At 33.0% G+C, this 23,791-nt stretch overlaps 2 protein-coding genes and 1 non-coding gene across 4 annotated transcripts; 2 read left to right on the top strand and 1 right to left on the bottom strand.

Moving 5' to 3' along the window:
* The first annotated feature begins 3,901 nt into the window (after positions 1–3,901).
* Positions 3,902–3,974, top strand: TRNAE-CUC (transfer RNA glutamic acid (anticodon CUC)). The gene has a single exon. It is a non-coding gene; the product is annotated as a tRNA-Glu (tRNA).
* A 9,000-nt stretch (positions 3,975–12,974) lies between these two features.
* LOC129902600 (inositol-tetrakisphosphate 1-kinase 3-like) lies at positions 12,975–18,947 on the top strand. 2 transcript variants are annotated; one of them, XM_055977926.1, is made up of 10 exons: positions 12,975–13,519; positions 14,513–14,594; positions 15,102–15,134; positions 15,807–15,927; positions 16,153–16,245; positions 16,442–16,549; positions 16,647–16,823; positions 18,013–18,068; positions 18,218–18,302; positions 18,432–18,947. In XM_055977926.1, the coding sequence occupies exons 1-10, from the start codon at positions 13,335–13,337 to the stop codon at positions 18,500–18,502; spliced, it is 1,011 nt and encodes a 336-aa protein (XP_055833901.1). In that variant the 5' UTR covers positions 12,975–13,334; the 3' UTR covers positions 18,503–18,947. The 2 variants fall into 2 exon arrangements, with proteins under 2 accessions (XP_055833901.1, XP_055833902.1); XM_055977927.1 differs by lacking the exon at positions 12,975–13,519 and adding an exon at positions 14,043–14,193.
* Positions 18,948–19,864: 917 nt separating this feature from the next.
* LOC129902937 (50S ribosomal protein 6, chloroplastic) lies at positions 19,865–20,432 on the bottom strand. The gene has a single exon (XM_055978383.1). It carries the CDS (start codon positions 20,298–20,300, stop codon positions 19,965–19,967), a length of 336 nt encoding a protein of 111 aa, XP_055834358.1. The 5' UTR covers positions 20,301–20,432; the 3' UTR covers positions 19,865–19,964.
* Positions 20,433–23,791: the final 3,359 nt, after the last annotated feature.

Here is a 23,791-nt window from a genome sequence, read left to right as displayed (position 1 = left end):
TTCACCATCACTTTTTTTCATTGGATTCAACAAGTTGGTATGTTTTCCTCATGAGCACCCTTCTTGCTTGATTTTCCAAATATTTAAAGCATTATCATGAACTACTAATCTTAATTAAGCTATTAATTTCATGATGGTGTTCATGGATTCATCAATATTTGGCATTATTTCTCATATACACACAACTGTTTAATTTCCCTACAAATGAAATAATTACCAGAAAAGTATACTGACAAGTTAAATGGCATGAATGTGGATATATAACATAGAGGCTAAAATTCTCCATGTATCAACTTGTTGCAACTGAAGTGCCGAGTTTCATATGAATTCCTTTTTGATATAACAGATTATTTATTTAAGCATATTCGTCATCCTTTATGATTTGGAGTAATAAGTGATGATTGTTGGACTATGGACGCTGTACCATGAAGACCCATCAGTGATCTAGATTTATTTGGTAGTTATTACCGTTTCATAATGGTATTTAGTTCTTTGTAAACTATTAATTACTCCCTCCGCTCACTTTTACTTGTTCACTTTGGACTTTGCACGCCCCTTAAAAAACAATGATTACCCATTTTGATTGATGTTTAATATTAGGTCTTGATTAATGATCTTGGGAATAAGTAATTAATGTTAAGGGTAAAACACGACCAAAAAAAATTGTCTTATTTTTATATGTTAAAAGTGACAAGTAAAAGTGAAAATCTATTTTTGGAATAGTGGAACAAGTAAAAGTGAACGGAGGGAGTACAACTTGAAATTTTAATCAAATTTTAGCTGTTTAATAGATTACAGTACACTACAAGAATCTGATTACCTGAATCTGAGTACTAATTAGATACTCCCATAGGTATATCATTAATGGTTATAGGCCATCTTCTGCGCTCCTCAATGTTACCATACCGTAGGAGTTATTGAAAGGGGAAAAAATGCTAAACTATCCTATTACATTTTTTTTTGTCTTTTAAGAAAAAACAAAACATTTTTTTTGTGTCTTGTTTCTCCTTGTAACGGTCTTGTGGCTTTTCTTTCGGGCTACAACCTTTTTTGGGACTTGGATAATTCATGTCGGAGTGCCCATTGTACCAGCTTGTTTCTTCATTTTATTTCTCATAAACAGCACTGTTTCATAAGTTTCCTTGCCAATGAAATAATTACCTCAAAAGAAATGTGGCAATTTAAGCAACATGAAAATACAGATATTTTATAGCGTAGCTTGCTAAATTCACTACGTATCAATTACTTGTGACTTGTTAAACATGCTGAGAATCATAATAAATTCTTTCTTGGTTATATGTGAGAAATTCTTCCTTGGGGGTCTCCATCAACATGTTACGAAGCTCCAGTCTGAATTAATAAGGGAACAGTTGGATTCTCTAGTGGAACATAGTGAAGCTTATCAGTTTTGTCCAGATTTATGTGGTAGTTTCCATAATCACGTTAGTTGTTTGTAAAGCATTAAATACACCTGACAACTGTGATCAAAATTTAGCTTTTAATAGATTACAGTACATTATAAATCTGATTATGCACAAAGATGGAACAGGTATCTGATTTAGTGAATCTAACTCTTGATTAGTTACTCTTTAGGTACATATTTCACATGGCTATAGGCTATTTTCTTCTCTCTCCAGTCTTATCTTTGCTTATTATCTATTGAAAGGAAAAAAAAATGTAAAGCTATTTTACAGTGTTATTTGACTGTATATTGTCTCTCCTTGGTTATAGGTCTTACTGACTTCTCATTAGGCCCACGGTCTTCTTGAACTTGGATGCTTTATGTTTGGGTGTGCAAGATCTCAGCGCTTGTCTCCTTATTTGATGGAGTGGTTTCACTTCTCAAAGGCCGGCGTAGTTTCTGTTCTCATCACTCTTATTTTTCGTTTGGCATGTCATTGTTATATCAAGGAGTGGAGAAGGAAAGAGATCACATTCTTCTTCAACTGCTGTCTGATCTCTTGTCACTCACATTAACTGGTTACCTAGCTTCTTTTCAGGGCCAAGGCCTTTTGGACCTAATTGCTTCACGTATTAAGGTACTCCGGTACAAGATCTTTTTGCTTTATTTTCTGTGATTTTTAACTTCTGATTAGTGTCTTGTAGAAGAAGAAAGGTGCTGCATTTTTTATCATGTCTCATTAGCTGATGGAATATCGGAGAATCTAGTGAAGGTGAGGTGGAGTGTGAAAATCTTTGCGATTGGATGGCCTGAACTACTGTACTTGGCACGTTTTGCTTTAGGATGAGTAGAAAACTGCGGTCATCTTTCATGAGCAAAATAGTGGGCTCCAAGCTGCCTCTTTTGCTTTATTCTTCAAGGTTTTTCTGTTGTTTTCTTGACCAGCTATTCATCTACACCATTGAAGTGATTGGTCCAAGTATGTTTTTTCCGACGGGTAATCTTGTCCTAGCGTGCAAGATAGTTTGGCTGTCACCAGTTGTTGCTTCATTCTTGTAGTTCATCTCATATTTGTCACCAGCTGTTGCTTTATTCTTCATGGTTTATCTGTTATTTTCTTCACCAGCTATTCATCCATGCCACTGAAGTGATTGGTCCAAGAATGTTCTTACCGACAGGTTATCTTGTCCCATCTTGCAAGATAGTTCGCTGTCACCAACTGTTGCTTCATTGTTCAAGTTCATCTCATATTTGTCACAGGTATATGTCTTGAGTGCATTCTTTTTCTTCAGGTTTTGACACCCTCCTGTCTCTAGCTGCCTTTTCATTTTACACTGTTCTGATTGCTTGGCTAGAAATTGTATTGGTAGATGACTAATGTGGGGAGGACTGCAGAGTAGTAGTTAATGGATTGTTATTACCTAAATTAATTTTCTATAGTTTCTGGATCACATAAGTCAGAGCTCCTAAATTTTAAAGAAAGAAGAATCAGTTTTCTTCCTTTCTTGATTACCTTCTTTGCGTATGTAGAAGATTAAATCAATTCAATTCCTGAGAAGGATTACTAATTCTTTAACTTTTCGAAATATCCTTCATCTCAACCAGTTGTGGGTCATCTTTTTGAACTTGCTTTTGTAGGAGCAAGTCAGAAAGATTGAGAGGTAGCACTAGTGTAATAATTTTGTTTTCAATAACCATGTTGATCCCCATATGGTGGTGCTTTTGTTGCTCTTATTACAGTAGTGGCGTCTGAAGGATCAGAACCATTATTTTTAGCTAGTAGTCCTGTCTAAACTAATTGAGATAGAGGATAGGGGAAATAAAAAGAAGGCCTATCTGTGTTAATCAACAAACATCATAATATAGTCAACAAATTGCAATAAAGAGATAACGATGGGTTCTGATGATTATTTGACCTCTTTTACTAGATAATCAGAAAATAATCATTTCATATTTCAGGATAGCATGTGAGTCCCCAAGTATTCATTCTGTTAGCTAAAGTTTTGCGATTTGTTGTCTCATGTTGGAGACCTTAGAATTTGAACTTTTACAACCTATTTTGAAATAGAATTGGTAGGACTGTCATTTTTATAAATCAGTGGTTGATTTTGAACCTACACTCAAGTCTCTCTTGGAGTTCGGAACAGGTATTTGATTAATTCTATGGTTTGGACCATCTGAGAAGTGCTACATGTTGGTAGGTATATCAGATGTTTCCCATTGATGATGATCTGGAGAGCAGTTGTGGTGGGTATGTATGGTGTGTTAACAATCTTTCAACTCTCTTCATAAAAAAATACTGTCTGACAACCAGAGTTTACCATTGCAAAGAGAACAGGATTTTTTCACCTTTTCACTGTCATACATAAGGTTTTTCTCCTATGTTTATACTGTTGCTGATCTGAGATTATGGATATGTTCCTTTGAGGGTTAATGTTTAGTATGTCATGTTATGTTTATTTATAGTAAAAAGAAAAGTCATGCAAAATTCATCAACAATCCGTTGTAGTCTAGTTGGTTAGGATACTCGGCTCTCACCCGAGAGACCCGGGTTCAAGTCCCGGCAACGGAATGATATGATTTTTCTCTCTTTTTGCTACAAGAAGTGTAATATTGTTGTAGATAAACGGTAAGGAAGAAAAGATGTTGTGAGTCCGATGTCTGCAAAGATAATATACAGTTTAAGGTGAGTACAAATAAGTTTCGAGTAATCTTTTGAACTCAATTTGCAGGTAGTTAGATGTACAGATTATCTCGCGTTTTGTACCTTCCATGTGGCGTAATGTAAGCAATTTATTCTTCTGCAGACATGAACAATTTAACCAGGACCTTTGGTTTATTTTTCAACTCATCATCTCCGAAGCCTTCGTGTTTTTTTTTTTGTTTTTTTTTTGTATCTATTTCTTGAGTGTTCAATCTGTAAAGGGAACAATACGTCTAACATGTTATTGTGCTCATGTATAATACTTTTGATAAATTAAGCTCACATTTGACCATAAATTTGGAGGTTGAAAATTGAATTCTTGAAGTTGTTTTTATATGGATTTTATTGGGGGGAAATTGAAGCTTTGTGAGTGAAAGCTTCAAATATTTGCTAGAACTTTAAAATATTTGAAAATCAGATTTTCAAAAAAATATTTGAAAATCAGATTTTTAAAATATGATTAAATTTCATAGCTAAATAGCTATTTGAAGATAAATTTTCAGAATCTATAGTTAAACGCTAGCTAAATCCTAGGCTTGCACGTGAATATATGGTTAATCCATTTTAGAACTACTCTATAGCATCACTTTCTTTATATGCTGGAAACCATTAAATTCCCACAAAAGAATAAAAAGATCATGAACATGTATAAAGAAAGTGGATAAGTTACAAATAACAGATCAACTTTGCAGAATATACCGATATTTTTTAATTGGCGAAATCCATCGGTGGTCCCTAAAGTTCGCACCAACTTTTACTTAGACACCTAAATCAGGAGATGTTTATTTTAGACACCTGAAGTAAGGGTCGAATGTGTCATCTTGACACTTTTTTGACAATCACCAAAATATATTAGGTGTGTGTAATATACTCGCCTGACGTGTCAAAAGCAGCGAATTAAATAAAGAAACGTAGCATATATATATATATATCAAAAATAATTATCAAATAATGACCAATAATTTGATGATACGTGACATTTTTTTTTATCTAAAAAAATAAAAATTAACAACTATTAACCCACCCACCCCGCCATCATCTTCTACAACCCCACCCACCCCAACCCCAACGTCATCTTCTCCAATCCCACCCAACCCCTTCCCCACCCCACCAGATCTTCTTCTCCTCCAACACCCATCCAACACTATCTATATCATCTAAAGAGGAAAATATGGAGCTATAATGACAAACAAAAATATAAATCAAATTGGGTCAAAAAATCCGACGAACCTCCATTTTTCCCGTCAAGATTAATACAAATCTAAAATTACTCACTAATTAATCCCCACACTCTATCAGTGGTCTTCCAACACCACCCACCCTGCCGTCGTCTTCGCCAAAATTGATATGCTTCGTTGTTCGAGTTTTTTTTTCTTCGAAAGATGGTTAAGTCGCCAAAAAATCTTGACAGAAATCCAGGCATAAAAAATAAACTTAAGAATTTAAAAGTAACAAGAACTAGTGAGCACAGTCACTTTCCGTTTGATGCAAAACTGATGGATACATGTAACAATATTAAAAAATGATGATGAAGAAGAACAAAAAAAAATAATTAAAAAAACAGCTTTTACGCGCCTCAGATAGGTGAAAAACAAGCGAGGTGCCAGCTGTGTAAAAAATGTCAAAATGACACATTCGACCCTTACTTGAGGTGTCTAAAATGAACATCTCCTGGTTTAGATGTCTAAGTGAAAGTTGGTGCCAACTTTAGGGGGCCACAGATGAATTTTGCCTTTTTAATTAGATACTCAAGGATCCTGTTTGATCTTGATGCATATAGTTTACTCTTATAGATGCAGAAATGTGATCTCCAAAATAGTGTCAGAGATTTACAAAAGATTGTTTTATTACTGAAAAGAGAAAAAGAGAATGACTATTTATTAATTTAGAATATTAATTAAATTTGTTATTAGCTAAACATCTTAATTTTTTCAAAAAAAAATATTTTTGACCTTCCAGCAACAATGCCAAACAGACCGTAAAGGAAATATGACTATAAAGATTAAGAGCTCTGATACTCAAGTAATGTTGAACATTCATTTATTTAACCATTTATATTACTATATATCAGCGATTTTGTTATATGTACCTACCTTGTACATATTGCTTAATAATGACTAATCATTAATATGGCGAGTCAGAAATTCATACAAGAGAATATAAATGGCTGTTTGGATATTGCTGAAGTCTACTTAGCGTTTACCATTTAAGACATAAAAGTTTTTTTTGTTTTGTTTTTTAAAAAAGTATTTATTTTTAAGTGAGTGATTTAGAGTGAAAATTTAAAAATAAATTTCAGAATTCTAACTTCAATGTAATTCAAAAAAGTAATGTGTCAGAAATAATATTTTGAAATAAAATTTTGAAAAAGAAAGTGAAAATTATCAATGGTGGCACTTAAATTTCAGAAAATTCCCAAAGTTTTCTCGTTTCATGTTCGACAGCACTGCCACCAACTAAAATCTACTAGACAATTGACTCAATTTTGTATGCCACGTAACATTTAAAATTGCAGGGGCTTGATGGTGATGTTTTTATATTTTTTTTAATGTATAAAAAACTTTATGGTTAATTTTTAGGCGGAATGACCTAGGAGGCTTTTATACTTGATTTCGTTTGTAACTTGGACCCTTATACTTACGACTTTGTCAACTGAATCCTTAAACTCACTGAAATACAATATTTTAAACCCCTTTCTCATACGATGTGTGCAAGTGTAGTACACTCATTTTACACGTGGAATTTCATGTCATTTTAGTGATACATAAGATATTAAATATTAAAAAATAAAAATAATAAAAAAAGTATATTTTTCTAAATTCTGGAAATATTGAACATTATGTTCTTCATATTTTCTCCCAAATTTAGAGCCAAATTCATGCTAAATAGATCAAATTCTTGTCTATTTGACTTGAATTTTACATTACAAGTTCACAAATACAAACCCAACAAATCCTCATCACAATTTTGAATTAATTTTATAAATTAACAAAACTCATTTATTGTTCTTCAAGCTTCCTCAAGTTTATCAATAGAGTTTTTCAATACTCAATATCACCCTTCACATTATACAAACAAGATTCAAAAGATATTCACAAAATTAAAACTTTCAAGGATGAAAATGTGGCGGAACAAAAAATGGTCAAGGAAGGTATTGATTGTAGCAAAAAAAAAAAAATTTTTGAAAAAACATTTAGAGATAGGGATAAAAAGTTTGATTGGGGGAGGAAGGGAGGTTGATGTTAAGAAGATGAAGAAGAAGGGGGTGGGTATGATGGGTGGATCCATAAAAGAAGAAAAAGAGGGCTGGAAAGAAGAAAGTTGGGGGTGTAAGCGTGTGTATGGGGGGGGGGGGGGGGACGAGGGCTGGAAGTAGAATTATTTTTTTTTAATTACAGATTTTTTTCAGTTTTTTTTTTTAAAAATTTAATAATTTTTTAATGTAAAATATTTAATCTCACTCACTTTAAAACGCGTGTAATGACGCATTTTTTCAACTCAGCAACATCAGTGCCACGTAAGTTCGGTCAATGGTCAGTGGGGTTTAAAATATTGTGTTTTGGTGAGTTGAAGGGTTCAGTTGATAAACTCGTAAGTATAAGGGTTCAACTTATAAACGAAGCCAAGTATAAGGGTCTCTCAGGTCATTTCTCCTCATTTTTATGCCAAGTGTGGATTATTGGTTGAGGTACACCAAGTGTTTGATGGAAGGTGCCAAAAAAAAGATATTGTGACATGGAATGCTATGGTTTCAGTAAATGATTTGTATTTGAAGATGAAGGGTTTGGTTTAATTTGGGGATACAAGAAAATGGATTAACTCCTAAATGGTCTACAGTTAATTTAGCCATTCTTAGTTCCTGCTATTGCAGAAGCTAATTAGTTGCATGAAGAAATAATCCTGATTAATGACCAATATGGTTTGTGATGTAGTATTCGTGGCATTGCTCTATCATATCCTTAATTAAATGTGTCGAATTCAAGCATTGAGTATGAAGAAAATCACGTTGGAAGCGTCACCCTCATAATGGATTGTGCAGTGCGTGATTCGGATTTAATTGGAGCTCTAATGTGGACATCAAACACCGAGTAGAAAATAAAATAAAAATTAAAAATCTTGATTATCCGAAATGTAATGCAAATTAAATTTATTGTAAGGTCAAGGACAAGTAAAGTGATTTAACTTATAAGTTAGTTTACTTTTTAATAGATAGATATGTTGATCATAAATGAGTTTAATGAGAGCAATAATGTACCAAAGTAAGTTAAGGAAATAATATAGCTTAGATTGTTGTTTCAACTTATTTTCAGAGACAACTATTATTTATTGGCAACTCCGTCATTATAAATAAGTGAAAACTATTATTTATTGGCAAGAAAGGTAATGCATTTGCTAATAGAAAAGCTCCACTCACACATCTAATTAGGTTTCAATTTAATAAATATCCATCTGAAAACAAGACAAAACCATCAGCTAATTAAGGCCCATTCTTCTACTTTTTAGTATTTTACTTGTTTTCACAGATTGTGACAAGGACGAATTAAACAGATAAGTTAGCAAAAAGTAGGCTTAATAATGAGGTAACCTTTATGAGGCATTATCTCAACAAATTAAATTAATTTAACATGTCATGAAGGATTAGCATAATGTTGAAATCACTGGATTTTAAATATTGTAATTTGTTGAGATGGTTTCATTTGTTTAATTAAATGGATTGGGTTGGATTACTTTTAAAATTCAAACATTTGATAAGGTAAGGAGCTTATAAATAGTCATTATAGTGAGCTCGAAGGATCATCGAGAAATCGCTCATCTCCATTATCAATTAAGTATCAACGAAATAAAAGAAAGATAAAGTTAATCGATAAATAATATGTCAAGACCACGTTGTTTGGAAATTAAGATGAGAGAACTAGCCGTGTGTACAAGCTTTTTCTTTTCTTTTGAAATGTATAATATCGCTTATTCTTTCAGTTGTGAAGGTATAAAATTTAATTGGGATAAATTTTATACACACCACAATCATGAAATTATCTATCCATATAGAAGGAGGAATCAATAATCCTATTCCTAATTATAATCTAAGAATAACCAATTAATTTGAACCAAACAACCCCTATAATTACAAAGTTTAGTGCAACATATATAACCCAGAATACAGAAACAATTTGGATGATAATTAACAAAAAGACCTAAATTAGCTTAAGAGTTTAGTACATGGCAATCAATAACAAAATAGGACAATCCAGTTAAGAAAGAGATTAACGCATGAAATCATCCGTTTATTTAATTGAACGAAATGTAACCCCACGTAGTTAATGATAATTAACAACTTGATTCGTTAATACAAACATATCATCTTCAGCTTAATTAATTACAGGAGTACCTAACCCAACAATAAAACATGTTTCTTAATTAATCAATTATGCAATATGACTTGGAGAAGTAAGGTGACTGTTAATTAATTAAAGATTAACAAATGATCATCTCCCTTACTACGTGGAGTGTACTGAAAAGTACTTATCAGAATAAATAAAAGTAAGAAAAATAAACATGGAAATATGAAAATATCCTCTTCAAGTAGCAATAAATCAAATATACTATATGTTAACGATTAACAAATGTCATGGTGGCTAATTATAATTATCATGAACCAATATATAATTGGTTGTACATACACGTAGAAATTGTATTGACGCAGACACATAATTAATATATATATCTTTTGAAAATTGGAATCATGATTTGTGAGTACTATTAGATGTAATTTTTTGAAATAAATTATTGTTTATTTAGCGGAAAAGGATCAAAATTACCCTTCAACTATTTGAAGTAGACCAAATATAACTTTCAATTATTTTTGGGCTCAAAACTACCCCTCCTGTCTAACTATTGGATCATTTCTACCCTCCCTTTTAACGGATTAATATGTGGCATCCAATGTGTAAATAATAACGCCGCATGGACTTCCACCAAAGCATACCAATCTGACTAGCCCACCCACCCACTAAATAACCCACCTCCGCTTATAACCCTAATTTCATTTCCCCATTTCTTCCTCTATTTAGTTCCCCCATTTGTTTCTCCATTCATATCAAAGAGATTCATGTTTCTTAAGTGATAGCAGTACTACAGTCCTTTGCACACAAGTAAAGCAACATTAATTTGGTTATGTCGGTAAATTGATAGTGTTGTGATATAAAAGCTGATAAGAAGATAAGTGTGTTAATAAAAAGTTAGTTAGAAACAGGAGTAGATTAGTCATTTACTGATTAGTAGTTAGTTAGATAACAAATTCAGTTTGTAACTAATTACTGCTATATATACAACAGTTAGCTAGTGTAATCACAAGGCTTCAATGTTAATTCAATGAGAGTTCAATAGCTATGCTTCTCTTCTTCTTCTTCCTTTTTCTCTCAGAATCGCAGCTTCCTCACTTACGTTCAGATAGCACTATGAGCAGTAATTAGAGTGAGTTCATGCATAATGTCAAAAAATAAATTGTTAAATCAGTGAATGTATGTGACCTTTCATCTACTATGCCTTATTGATGATCCTTCTTATCTCTCTTATGATTTGTCACATTACTATTTTAAAAAATTCGATTGACAAATTCCAAATTTTGAAGTCATTACAATTAAAAATCATAAAAATGACTTTATAGGAACATTATTATTTACACATTGGAGGAGAAAATGAGATGTCCCAGTGGTGAAGAAAGCTTCTTGAAAAATGGGGCAAAAAATGAAGAAAGAAATGGGATAATGAAATTAGGTTTATAAGGGGAGGTCGGGTCTTGTAGTGGGTGGGTAGGCTAGTCAAATTGATGTGCCTTTGTGGACGTTCATGTGGCGTTATTATTTACACATTGGATGCCACATATTAGTTTGTTAAGAAGGAGGGTAGAAGTGACCCAATAGTTAGACAGGAGGGGTAATTTTGAGCCCAAAAATAGTTGAAGGGTATATTTGACCTATTTCGAATAGTCGAAGAATAATTTTGACCCTTTTCTATTTAATTAGTTATATCTTGAATGATCGGCTCCAAAAAAATGCTTATCATAAGATATTTATAAACGTCTAATACGATAGGCTTAGAAGTAGAAGAAAAGAATAGGCATGTAAATGCTTTGAGAAGTAAGGATATGAGAAATAAAATAGACCTACCACTTTATATTATTAAAAATTAGGCGAAAATTAACCATAGTAATTATGTTTTTGGTCAAAGCTATATATTACTCAATATATATTTAATTTTTAATTAATTAAAATATATATCTTTGATTTTTTTATGTAGAAAAAAAATTACAGTATGATAATATAAATTAATATATCGCAAAAGTAATAAATGATAGGATCATAAGGAAAAAATTAAAAGTGGACAACTTAATTACTTGAATATTTGACGTGATTATTCATATATTATAGAGACCACACTTGAGATTAACCGATAATCAAGGGATCAAAAGTGCTATTAAATTTTGTTGTAGAAATTAAAAAAATTAATTTTGATTCACAAAGGAAGAACAAGGTTGCATATATACTATATTATATTTTCAGACTTTTTTATGAAATTACACTATATTATACATTATTATTGTTATTATTAAATTTTTAATTTTAATATTTAGTAGTTTATCCCAAGCTGAGAGGATCAACTCAAGCAATCAGAATTTTCCAGATTAAGAAAAACATGAAGAAAAAATGAAGAAACTTCAAGTGCAAGATATGCACGTTGCCAACTTGGTATGCAATTAATGGTAAACAAATCTTGATTTTGTGTTATGATTAAATAATATATTAATTAAATGAGATAGTAGTATATATGTCTTAAAAACCTATCTGGAAAATGATGTCCAACTATTCAAGATAAGTCCAACACATGAAGACCATGTGGATTCCATATCCATCATAAAATACTAATAAAATAATGTAATTTTTTAAAATTAAAATTAATATCCTATTACGTATTCAACATGAATCATATGCTCGATTAATTCACACCTCATTCCAATTCTGAAAATAATTTAACTTACCATTCAGAAAATGCATAACATATTGTTTGGTTGACAATTCTTTTTTAATACAACTATATAATGTCAAATTTGATACATATACGATGAGATGATTTATGAGTAAATTTACATTTTATAAGAATAAAACACTAAAGTTATACAGTTAAAGAATGTGATTAGTAACCAATGAAATGAATTTATAATTACTCGAGACACGCATGAGCTAATTTCAACATTACATCTTAAAAGGATATGATCTACTTTTCAATGAAGTAGATTAGGTACGATGAGGTCTCATGTTTAATTTTTTTTTTTATCTATTTTAATTTGGTGGACAGAATTATTTAATATTAATCGAGATGCGCGTAAATTGATCTAAACACCACGATTATAAAAAAAAAAAGTAAACTAACAAGAATATAACACTAAAAATATGCACTTAAAAATTTGATTCAGTAATCAATAAAATAACATGATTTGAGATAAAAATATTAAATGAATTTCTTTTATATACAGTATTAAAATTTTAATGGATATAATTACTCGATATCTTTAGAAAAAATAGTAAATACTCATAAAATTACTCAAGGCATGTGCAAGCTAATTCCCAACAGTACAATTTGAAAACTAAAATAAAAAATTAAAACTTATAATATCAATAAACTTTGAATTTCTGTTACACTTTCTTTACTTTTTTTCTATAAAAAAAAGGTGTAAAATGATACTAGGATTTTTATTTTATTTTTTATAATGAGTCAAAAATATGTGTAATGGAAGTATTATCCCCTATAAAAATCAGGTTCCACGCGTTACGTTTCAGCATTCTGATATTCACTGTTACAGCTAATAACACACACACACACAAAAACCCACAAATTTTGCTATCCCTTGTCTAATTTTTACGCGTGTATACCCCATTTCTCTCTTATAAATAAACCCCCAACTGTTCTGTTCTTCTTTCTCTCCTTTCATTTCCGGCACCTTCTTCAAGAGTCATTTTTACAGGAGTGCAAATCGTAAAAGATTTTATCTTTTTTTTTTCTATTTGAGTTTCCGGGGGGTTCAAAGATCTTAACTTTAACTATTTGTGTTTCTTGGTATTAAAGATTTGAACTTTTTTTTATATATATTTTGGGTAATCTTGGTTTTCTTGAATTGGTTGGTGTAGAAAGAGGGATAGGGAGATTTGTGGGGTAAAAATATCTATAAGGGAAATGAGGATGAGGGGTGAGATAGTGGGGTACAAAGAGGAGGAAGATTACAACACAGAAGAAGAAAAACAGAGGGAAATGGTTGGTGGAGGGTTACCACAGTCTAAGAAATTTGTTGTGGTGGGTTATGCTCTTACTTCTAAGAAAGTTAAGAGCTTTTTGCAGCCTAAGCTTGAAGGTCTAGCTAGGTAATCTTTGTCTTTTCTTTTTTTCTTGTAAATTTGCCTTTGTTGTTTTCTGTGAAAGTTCAAGAAAGATCATCACACTCTCTATTGGAGCTTGAATGAAGTTTTTTCTTTTTGGTGTTTTCTGTTTATCTTTTTTTTTTTTTAGATCCATTACTAGTTTCTTTTAATTTGCACAGTAGATAATTTGGAATACTCATAATTCGGGCAGTATATTCTTTTACTTCGTGTGGCCAGCATAATTGGAGAATATTTTAGAGGGGCAGTAACCTCTTATAGATATTTTTTGGTGCTGGTATACGTCATTGTTACAAAAATTTAATTTCTTGAAAATATCAATTAATTTACTGGTCGCTTTCTAAAAAATGACCTGTACGTTGATCAATTCTGTTGCTAATTTGGCGTTTGGGAAGTAGTGGGTTAGGAATTAGTCATGGTGGATTTCTAAATCAATTCTGTTATTATTCTTTATATTAGTATTGTTTATATATATATATTTTCAACATACTTTCCACTTCTATGTTATTTATTATGATGATGATGTGATATGAACTTGAATAAAGAAATGAGGATTCATATAGCCAAAGCGTAGTTGTTGTTTTACTGTTTGGAATTAAACTCTACCTACCTCTGCTAAGTCTCCCCATTGCTGCCCCCACTTAAGCTTCCCCTGCCAGGTCCTGCCTCATTGAATTACCATTCGTACATGTGATCTAGTGCAAGTTATTTTAAGTACTTTGGATTGTGGCTCTATGGTTCGTGCTTTCTGTCTGAAGTGTGAAGTTGACCATTGAACTACAGTTGTGAATGTCATGTAGAACCAGAACTGAACATACACTTAAGATTTGATGAATGAAGACCCCCTCCACTTTGCTACCATGCCACCTTTATTTTGTGTCACTCAATTTTCTATGCAACTTCTTTTACTGAGTCTTCTCACATAGATTGAGAAAACTATTGCAATTTAGTGGCTAACCTTGCTCATTTATCATGCAGGACAAAGGGAATATTATTTGTTTCTATTGATCCGAGCAAACCCCTTTCAGATCAAGGTCCTTTTGACATTGTGCTCCATAAGGTCCATATTTTCTACCTTTTCTAATTCCTTTGTGTATTTCTCCTTCTTATGGGAATATATACTTTGTGTAGTTAATATTAGTACCTCTCTACCTCTCTCTACCTCCCAAGGTAGGGATAAGGTCAGCATGCACTCAATACTCTCCAGACCCCACTTGTGGGATTACACTTTGTTTGTTGTTGGTTGTTTGCAATATCTTATAAGAGCATATCACCAGATATCTGTTCCAAAAAATGTTGCTTGCGTGCAGTGGCGGAGCCACCTTGTGCCGAGGGGAACCCCATTCGGCAGAAAATTATACCATTTATAGATTTCGAACCCCATTCGACTAGCTCGTGTGTTTACTTATTCAGATTTTGAACCCTCATATTCAAAATTCTGGCTCCGCCACTGCTTGTGTGTTTATGCTTGCATACCTAATCCTTCATAGCTTGTCCCCAGGAGATGTCATTCTAAAATATGCTACCATCTATCTCTATCTGACATTTTCATGCTCCTTTCTTGCAGTTGTCAGGAAGCAAGTGGCGACGTATTCTTGAGGTTGGTTCATGTGAAAGCTTTTTTTTTTTTTGTGTGTGTGTTATTTACAGAATCCTGTTGATAACAGTTAACATGCATCACTCAGACAAATCTGTAATAAGTGTAGGCTACAATATAACATAATTACTTGATGTGGATTAGACATGCTTTGCCAGTGATTGGTGAGACGGACTGTCTTTTTGCTTAAACTTGTTCTATCTGACATAATAACTTGCAGACTGCTAGCTCTTCCCCCCGTCATTAATCATGACTTGGTAATTGTGTTCGAAGCCTCAAGCTTCCAGCCAGTGAGGATCTCTCTCACAGATTAGCTGATTGATTGCAGATAGGATTCCTGGTTTCTATAAATGGATCTTATTTTTTCCGCGGCCCATCACAATCCTCATATCAGCTTAAGAGGAGAGCCTAACCTAACCAATGCCTTCTAATCTTCGGTATATTTCCATTTAAGTGCCGCTCTAATGTTCCCCAAGTTACTTGGATTGAGATGTAGTAGTAGTTGGGATCATACTAGTTTTGTCATTGACTAGTTGTTTGAAAAGATGAACTCACAGTATGCTCTGTTCACCTTATTTTCATTCTGCTTTTTAACTGCTGTTAGTTTAATCAACTGAATGTATAGGAAGAACCTCCATTATTTTCCCCTTACCTCTTCCTTTGCTCTGTGTGTAGGAATATAGGCTAACACATCCAGATGTCACAGTTCTTGACCCTCCGGATGCCATACAGCATGTATACAACCGCCAATACATGCTTGAAGATGTCGCAGACCTGAACTTGTCAGACACCTATGGTAATATTTCCTGTCTGTTCATGGTTATTTGAGATCTATTGATTGCAGTAATTTCGGCCCTGGGAAGCTGTGTGAACTGGGATTACCGCGTTTTATTTTTCTTCTTGGCTTGAAGAAGTGGGGAGAGGGCCAAATGCCGGCCTGCTGGGTAAGGGGGATTGAGGGGTGGGATTTACTATATCAGTAAAAAAAAAATAGATTAACTTAATTTTGATTGCTTGACAGGGAAAGTTGGTGTTCCCAGGCAACTGGTTATTGAGAAAGATTCTTCATCTATTCCAGATGCAGTAGGTAAAGCTGGTATGAGACTACCTATTGGTACGTATTTATTGCTCTTCTTGTTTGTCTTTAATCAACTGATCCTTCACTTGTAGCCATTAAAATTGCAACTGTGTAACTTACTGGGGACAAGCATCTGAATAATTTGAAAGAGATTTCCTACAAACTTGAGCAATATGTAGATAAAGTGATCTATTCACTCAATTCCTGAATTGAGCTTCTTTTATCTTCTCAGTTGCAAAGCCTTTGGCTGCCAAGTCCCATGAGTTGTCTCTAGCATATGACAAGTTCTCTCTTCAGATGCTTGAACCCCCACTTGTGCTACAGGAATTTATCAACCATGGTATGTAATATTAGTTGAAATATTGAACTTGTGCCTTCCATGTGCAGATGTTTATAAGTCTTGTTGCTGATTATGTATTTTTTTCTTGTGGTTGTAGGAGGAATTCTGTTTAAGGTATACATTGTTGGGGAAGCAGTGAAAGTTGTTAGACGATTCAGTTTACCTGATATTAGCAAACGTGAACTGTCAAAAAACCCTGGGGTTTTTCGATTCCCAAGAGTTTCTTGTGCTGCTGCATCTGCAGATGAAGCAGATTTAGACCCATGTGTTGGGGGTGAGCCATCTTTGCCCTCAGTGACTTTCTCTTTCTTGATATATCAAATATATCATGGTTGCTTTAGATATATGGATGCACCAAATTTATGGCATACACTAAAGAATAAAGCAGATGAAAAATAAGTGTTTCTTATATTTCTTTTTTATTTCATTAATTGAATTTGGTTCTATGAACCAGTCAATGATTTTAAAGCTCCTTAGAAGCTAACACTATAGATCACCAAGAACTAGCAAGAATGGGATCGCTGTTATTACCGGATATGACATTTTCCTAACAAGGATGTCATCTTATATGACTTGTCTTAGAGTTTGAGTTTTTATCTTGTTGAGATTTCTCTAGGACCATGAGCTTCTTCGAGTTTGAGTTTTTATCTTGTTGAGATTTTTCTAGGACCATGAGCTTCTAATTCTTTTGAATATTCACAGGATTCTGGATGAGTTCCTTTAACCCAACAATAAGCTTACACTTTTTGCACCTTCTCTGCCCCAATACTAGAACCTTTTTTTGTATCTCATTCATTCTAAGTGATCTGTGCTTTCTTTTCGTTTCAACAATTCAAACTTTTGCAACTATTTTTCAAATTTGACGCGATGACATCTCAAGAAGCTACATTATATTTTCACATTTCATACTATTATTTTAAACACTTGTTTATTAACAAATTCAAATCGGATAATGTTTTCAGATATTTTACTCCTAAAATCCTGCAATGCAGAATAGGTCGGATTGTGTGGAACATAAAGACCATTTTCTGGTTAATTACCTTCCTCTATCAATTTCCGAAAGTGCTTTAAATGGATCACACTTTGATGATGTTTTATGAGAGGATTACAAGAAAGGATTGGTTAGGAAGGGGACCATCAGCCGTGATGGTTCTCCGGTGTATGACTCCATTTGAAGTAGTTCACAGATAGGGTACTCAATTTGAAGTTCAAAATTTGGAAACTAAAGAGATACTAAGTGTTTGGAAATCCTTAAAGCTTCGAAGTATGTGGCAAAATGTTATTGACTTGGAACTATTAGGGGTGTGGGATTTGTTACATGCTGTATTTAGTTCAAGTTGCTGGATCAGACCAGTGACTGCCATCTTACCTAGGTGAATACTATTATGTATATCTAGGTTTAGAGACCTGAAGTAAATCTTGGATGGTTGGTCGTGATTTTCTTTAACACTTATCCTTTGCAGAGCTTCCTCCACGGCCATTACTTGAGAAGCTTGCTAAGGAACTTCGGCGTAGACTGGTATATTGCTTTCCGTTTTCTCTTTCCATAAATTATGTCGTAAATGATGTTTGGTACTTGCTTTACGATATCTGCATTCTTGTCTTCGAGTTGTGGTTCTGCTGCTAAATAAGGTAATATTCTAAAATATTATTCCAATGTTTGTGCAGGGTCTCCGGCTCTTCAACTTGGATATAATTAGAGAGCTTGGAACCAAAGACCGATATTATGTCATAGATATTAATTACTTTCCTGGTAAGAAATCCTTCTAGTATAATTACTCACCTTCTGGGATAAAAGTAGTTTGATTGTTGTGCACCACTTCTTGAGGAAAAGATGTTCCTCTGAAAATCATGATTGCAATACTTTTATACCATGCTGCAGGTTATGGGAAAATGCCAGAGTATGAGCACATATTCACTGATTTTCTCCTGAGCCTTGTGAAGCAGAAATAATGAGAAATTGTGAAAATCCACTCCTCGTTAACTATTACTTCAAATGGAACTACTGGGAAGGAATCCTCCCCCCAGCACGAGGATGATAGAATCTTGCAAAGATTTCTGTGGCAATTTCTAAAAGCTGGTCAGAGACGCTGGTGGAAAGTGCAGAAGAGCCCTCTCGATAATGGTTGCTACTTTGGAAGCTTGCCTCTTGTACACAGTTCCAACTTACCTAGCTTGGGTTCTCTTTAGTTTTTCCTGTCTCTGAATAATTGATAGGTTTAGCATATTGAAGAAGCTTGAGCCCTTGGTAAATGTTGGCAGGAGAGTGAATATGCCTGTGTTTGAAGGGCAAATAATTGCTTCCACCTTGTAAATATGCCATTTACAGTAGGAACATAAATGTACATTGTTGGCTCTTCTAATCTACTGGATAGCTTGGATTTTTGTGTTTTGCTGATGGGCATGTTTCTGAACCACTTTGGTTTCTGCAACACAGTTAACCATGTTGTCGAGAAGATTTGACTCAAAAAAGTGTTCTGAACAGGGAAGAGTTGCATACGTTGAATTTTAAGATTGTCATGTTTAGAACCTAGTCGAGATGACTACACCATGGTGTAATTGAACGAGTCTATGCCTCGAGGTATACTCATTGTTGGCACAAACATAGGATGCCCAACACACACTGGTTAAAAGAAGTGCTTATTGAAAATACACAAGAACCAAATGTAGTACTATATTATCTTTCTTCTTCGTTATTTTTAGTAAAAACACTTCTCGCCATTGCTAGGAGCCTTGTCCGTAGATCACCTTCTATTCTTTATTATATTTGCTTTATATATTTAATTTTTATTTTGTTTTACTCGAGTTAGGAGTCTTATTGAAAATAGATTCTTACCTTCTTTTTTAGGTAGAAAGTACCTCTACCGATGAAATTACACTTAATCCTGTTAATTTGCACAATCAAGTTGGGAATCATGACTAGTTTTGCCCACGTTATAATCAAATGCTTTGGGATTTGGTTGATATATTAGAACACGCATTACAAAATCAGATTATTTTAACGCTATCCGAAGTTAATTAATAGAAAATGAAAAATTGAACTTAGGTGTTAAATCGAGTCATCTTACGTCAGATAAGAATTCAGCCAGTGACAAATCTTGGGACTATAATTAGACTACCCTTGTTTTGAACCAAATTATAGTACTGTTTGTTTTTTTTCGAATGGTTCAGTATTGAAACTCAACTAAATTTGGATTTATATCCAAAGCCCAAGCCCAACTACATTCCTTCATTACACTGAACAGATTAAAAAACATAGCGTAAAACATTTCGAATCATCTAACAGAGCTCATTCAATCCAAAATTGCGCCAAGATTATAGTTGAACAAGTTGCAAATTTGAACGGGAGAAAATTCCCCAAAGTATCAAACCATTATACAGAGCTGAAATGACAAATTATAAAATTACAGAAAAATTACTCAGATTTGGCGTCGGATTCCGAAGCTCCGACGGCAGCGGGTTGACCCGATTCATCACTGGCAAATGACCACTCCGAAGGTAAGGGAGGTAACGGAGCATAAACAGTTGGTCCACGTCGAATATCCCAAGCTTGAGTCTTCCGTGGCCGTGTCTTCTTATGGTGAGCTGTAGCCTTCTTCTGTGGCCTAGATGAGCACTCAATTACCAATCCCCCAACACTAGTCGGTGCGGCCGCCAACCTAGTTGATCCGCCGGAGAATCTGGTGGTTGAAACAGTCGAGGAACGCGGCAACACCGCCATCTTCAACCCGAATATGGCGGAGGCTGACATTTTTTTTTTGTTCTCTGCAAAGCTTTTTCCTTCTTCTGGCTGTGTTTTTATGGAACCTTTGAAGTGGATTGCCTTCGTTATCTTCTGGTGATTTCAATTTCTGCTACTGGCACAACGACGTCGTCCGATATTTGGGCCTAAAAGCCTTTTGGGTTATTTGAGAATGTTGGATCTGAAGTGAGTAGAACAGTGGGCCTTCCAAGAGATGGGATTCATCTTAATTCGTGTCAGGCCCAAATAAATCTGAGGGATCTTAGCTCGGGTCATTTACACTTTTGCCCCTATTTTGCTGTTGGTCTGTAGTTTATGTACCTTATAACAAACAACTTTTTTATGGGGTATAAGTTTATATTTTTGCATCATAGTATCTTACAATATATATATTCGTACATGACTTAAGTTTCTAAAGAATTTATGTCCCACTAGGCATGAGTTCAATTGTTAAAAGACAAAAGTTAAAAATCAGCTCGTTTGAAAATTGTAGCCTTCGGTATCCATATAAAAGGTCATTGTGGCCAAAGAACAATTTATGTGATCATATTGAAACATAAGTTTGAGACGAGGGTCAATCGAATATAATTTTTTATCATACAATAGTAAGATTTGTGTATATTTTATCTTTTTCGAACCTCATTTGTGAGATTACATTAAGTATGTTGTTGTTGTTAATTGTATTGAGAACATAAATTAGGTGAATATAATTTAGAAAAAGCTCTAGAAAAAATAACGAGAATAGTAAAATACACATAGCCTGATCGAATCCAAATGAGTTATCTAGTCTTATAAAGATCATGGACATAACTCCTCAACTTGGCTGTGCATGTTTGGTAATGTCTTCAACTATTCATAATTACCAAAACTATTTTAATCTTTCTCTCACATTATATTAATTAATATAAAAGTAGTTGTATAATATATGATGGATGATGCAGTATATATAATAGTTGTGTTTTGGACATAGCTATGAGCCTATGGCCTATGAGGAGTAAATATTGACTATTACGTTACATGTTTGGGGAAAATGACTTTACTTCTAAAAGGTAAAATTGTTCCTCCAATTGCTGTCAAATAGTTTCTTTTTTTTGCCTTTGTCGACAATATTGAAGCAAATTCCATTGCATTTATACTTTCCTTTCAAATATATTATATATTTTTCAAAAATATATAAGTATACATGTGTATAATTAAATTCATAATATCACATGGTACAATGATTATTGAGAGCACCTCTAAATTACAAGGTTGTGAATTTAAATTTATATTTATCTTTTTATTTATTTTTCCTCGAGTTGAGTCCAACCAGGGTTTGAGCATATCTAGTGTCATTTCTTGCGTTTTATTTTTTTTAAAAAAAAAATCTTCTTTTTACTTTGTGTTGGTTTCAAAAAATTTCAACTTTAACTCATTGAAATCCTTATTTTCCTTTTATCATAAAATTTTATACAATCAAATCAAATGTATGCATTAAAATTAATAGCAGTGAAGGTGTAACAATAAGTTAATATGCTAAACTGATTTCAAAATTTTCCGATACATAATGTTGATATGTATGTAAAATTTCTACTTAAGAGAATTTATTTTAAACCAATAACTAGGGCTGTACAGGGCAAACCGATAAACCGCATCAAACCGATAAATCGAACCAAACCGGAAAAAAAAAAACGACTAGTGGTTTGGTTTGACTTGGTTTGGTGTTTGAAAAAAAAAACCGATCATTATAGGGGTGGTTTGGTTTTAACTAAAAAAAGTCAAATCGAACCCAAACCGACCCGATTATAGATATACTACTTTTAAATTATGTTATACATAAAAATATTTATTAAAATGTAATTTATAAATATTTTTTTAAAATTTTTCATAATTTTTGTTTTTTTTCTTACATTTAGATTTGGACTTGAGAAGCCCGTCTAAATAATATATAAAAAAAACTCATCTTATAAAGTTATATTATAAAGTTAAAACTTCAAACAGTGTTCTGCCTCCATCTTATATGTTGATATTTTGTACTAGAACTCTTTTTAAGAAGCACTGCTCTGTGCTTTTTATTAGATACTATGAAAAACCCGAAAAACCCGAAAAAATTCGAAAAACCCGAGAATAATTGATATCGAAAAAATGACTTTTATTGGTTTGATTTGGTTTATAGATTTAATAACCCGACACAAATGGTTTGATTTGATTTGTAAAAAATTCGAACCAATTCGATCCATATACACCCCTGCCAATAACATTTGAAAGCATAAAGGGGTCAATGGTGAAAATCTATAAATTGAACTCATCAAATTTATTATATTCTAAATCCACCTCTTCTAATAGTACATTGATCTTCTTGGAATTCTAAATCCACACTATACTTTTCAATCTTGAAAAGATTATTCTCTTAGTAGGCGTTTGATTGTGTAATTTAAAGCTCAAATTTGAATTTTTCTTATTTGAAATCAGTGTTTATTTACGATGTTTGAACGAAATTTCAACTTCAGTTTGAAAATTTATTTCAATCTCAAATTTTATTAAAAGATAAAATTTCAATTTTAAGTTTGTGATTTCACTTTTTTAAAAATTTAAAACTTGTCCCATAAATTCACATAATGCAAAAGAAGACTCATAATTTTAAATTTTGTAAGAAAAAAAAGACCATGCTTGATGTGAAAAAAAAATTATATGTACCAGTGAGAAGATTATATTAAAGTATAGTTATTATTGGATCAGTATATCTTTGTAAAATTATGTGTAAAATTTTATTACAACATATAATTGAAAGAATTTATTTATTGAAGGAACACGAAGATATCCAATTTATTAAACCCTTGTTTATAAATTGTGACTTACTCATTTGGTAAGATTGTAATAATTGGGGAAATTCTTAAATTTTCCACAAATTGTTGGGTTTCCATGTTTATAAGAAAAAAACCACTTTCGAGATTCTAATTGTATGTCTAAACAAAATTTCAACTTCAAATCAATCTAATTTAAATTCATGAGCAAACAGACCCTTAGTCATTGAAAGACAATCTTTGTTTTTCTTACCATATTCCAGAAGAATCAATAGTATTTCCACTTATCCCTCCAACGAAACACCACCAACACTAACCGCTCACTCAACCTACCGATTGATGGTAAAGGGCCTCAACCAATTATTACAAGACTACCAAACACCACCACCAAAAATTTGATCAAAAAGTATACTTCAAAACAAGTAGGTCATACAAAACACACCTGAATGTGATTCTTACACATAAAAGAACAAACATATACGTCTCATGTGCATCTACTGTTAGCCTTGTGAATTAATATATGCCAGTCTATCCCATTTGTAGTCCGTGATTTATTGCTCCCCCACTTATATGGATCATCAAGATTAATGGGTTGGCCTTCTTGTTGACCAACTTCTTGCTTAACACTCCTCTACACTAATCAGCCCAAAACTTCCTATAGCCCAGTAAGAAAAAAGTTGGTTAGATCTAGCTGCATTTTGGCAATTAGTGATTTGT

Source organism: Solanum dulcamara, chromosome 9 (genome assembly GCF_947179165.1).
Source record: "Solanum dulcamara chromosome 9, daSolDulc1.2, whole genome shotgun sequence".
NCBI lineage: Eukaryota > Viridiplantae > Streptophyta > Magnoliopsida > Solanales > Solanaceae > Solanum > Solanum dulcamara.
This window is presented reverse-complemented; position numbering and strand designations above follow the sequence as displayed.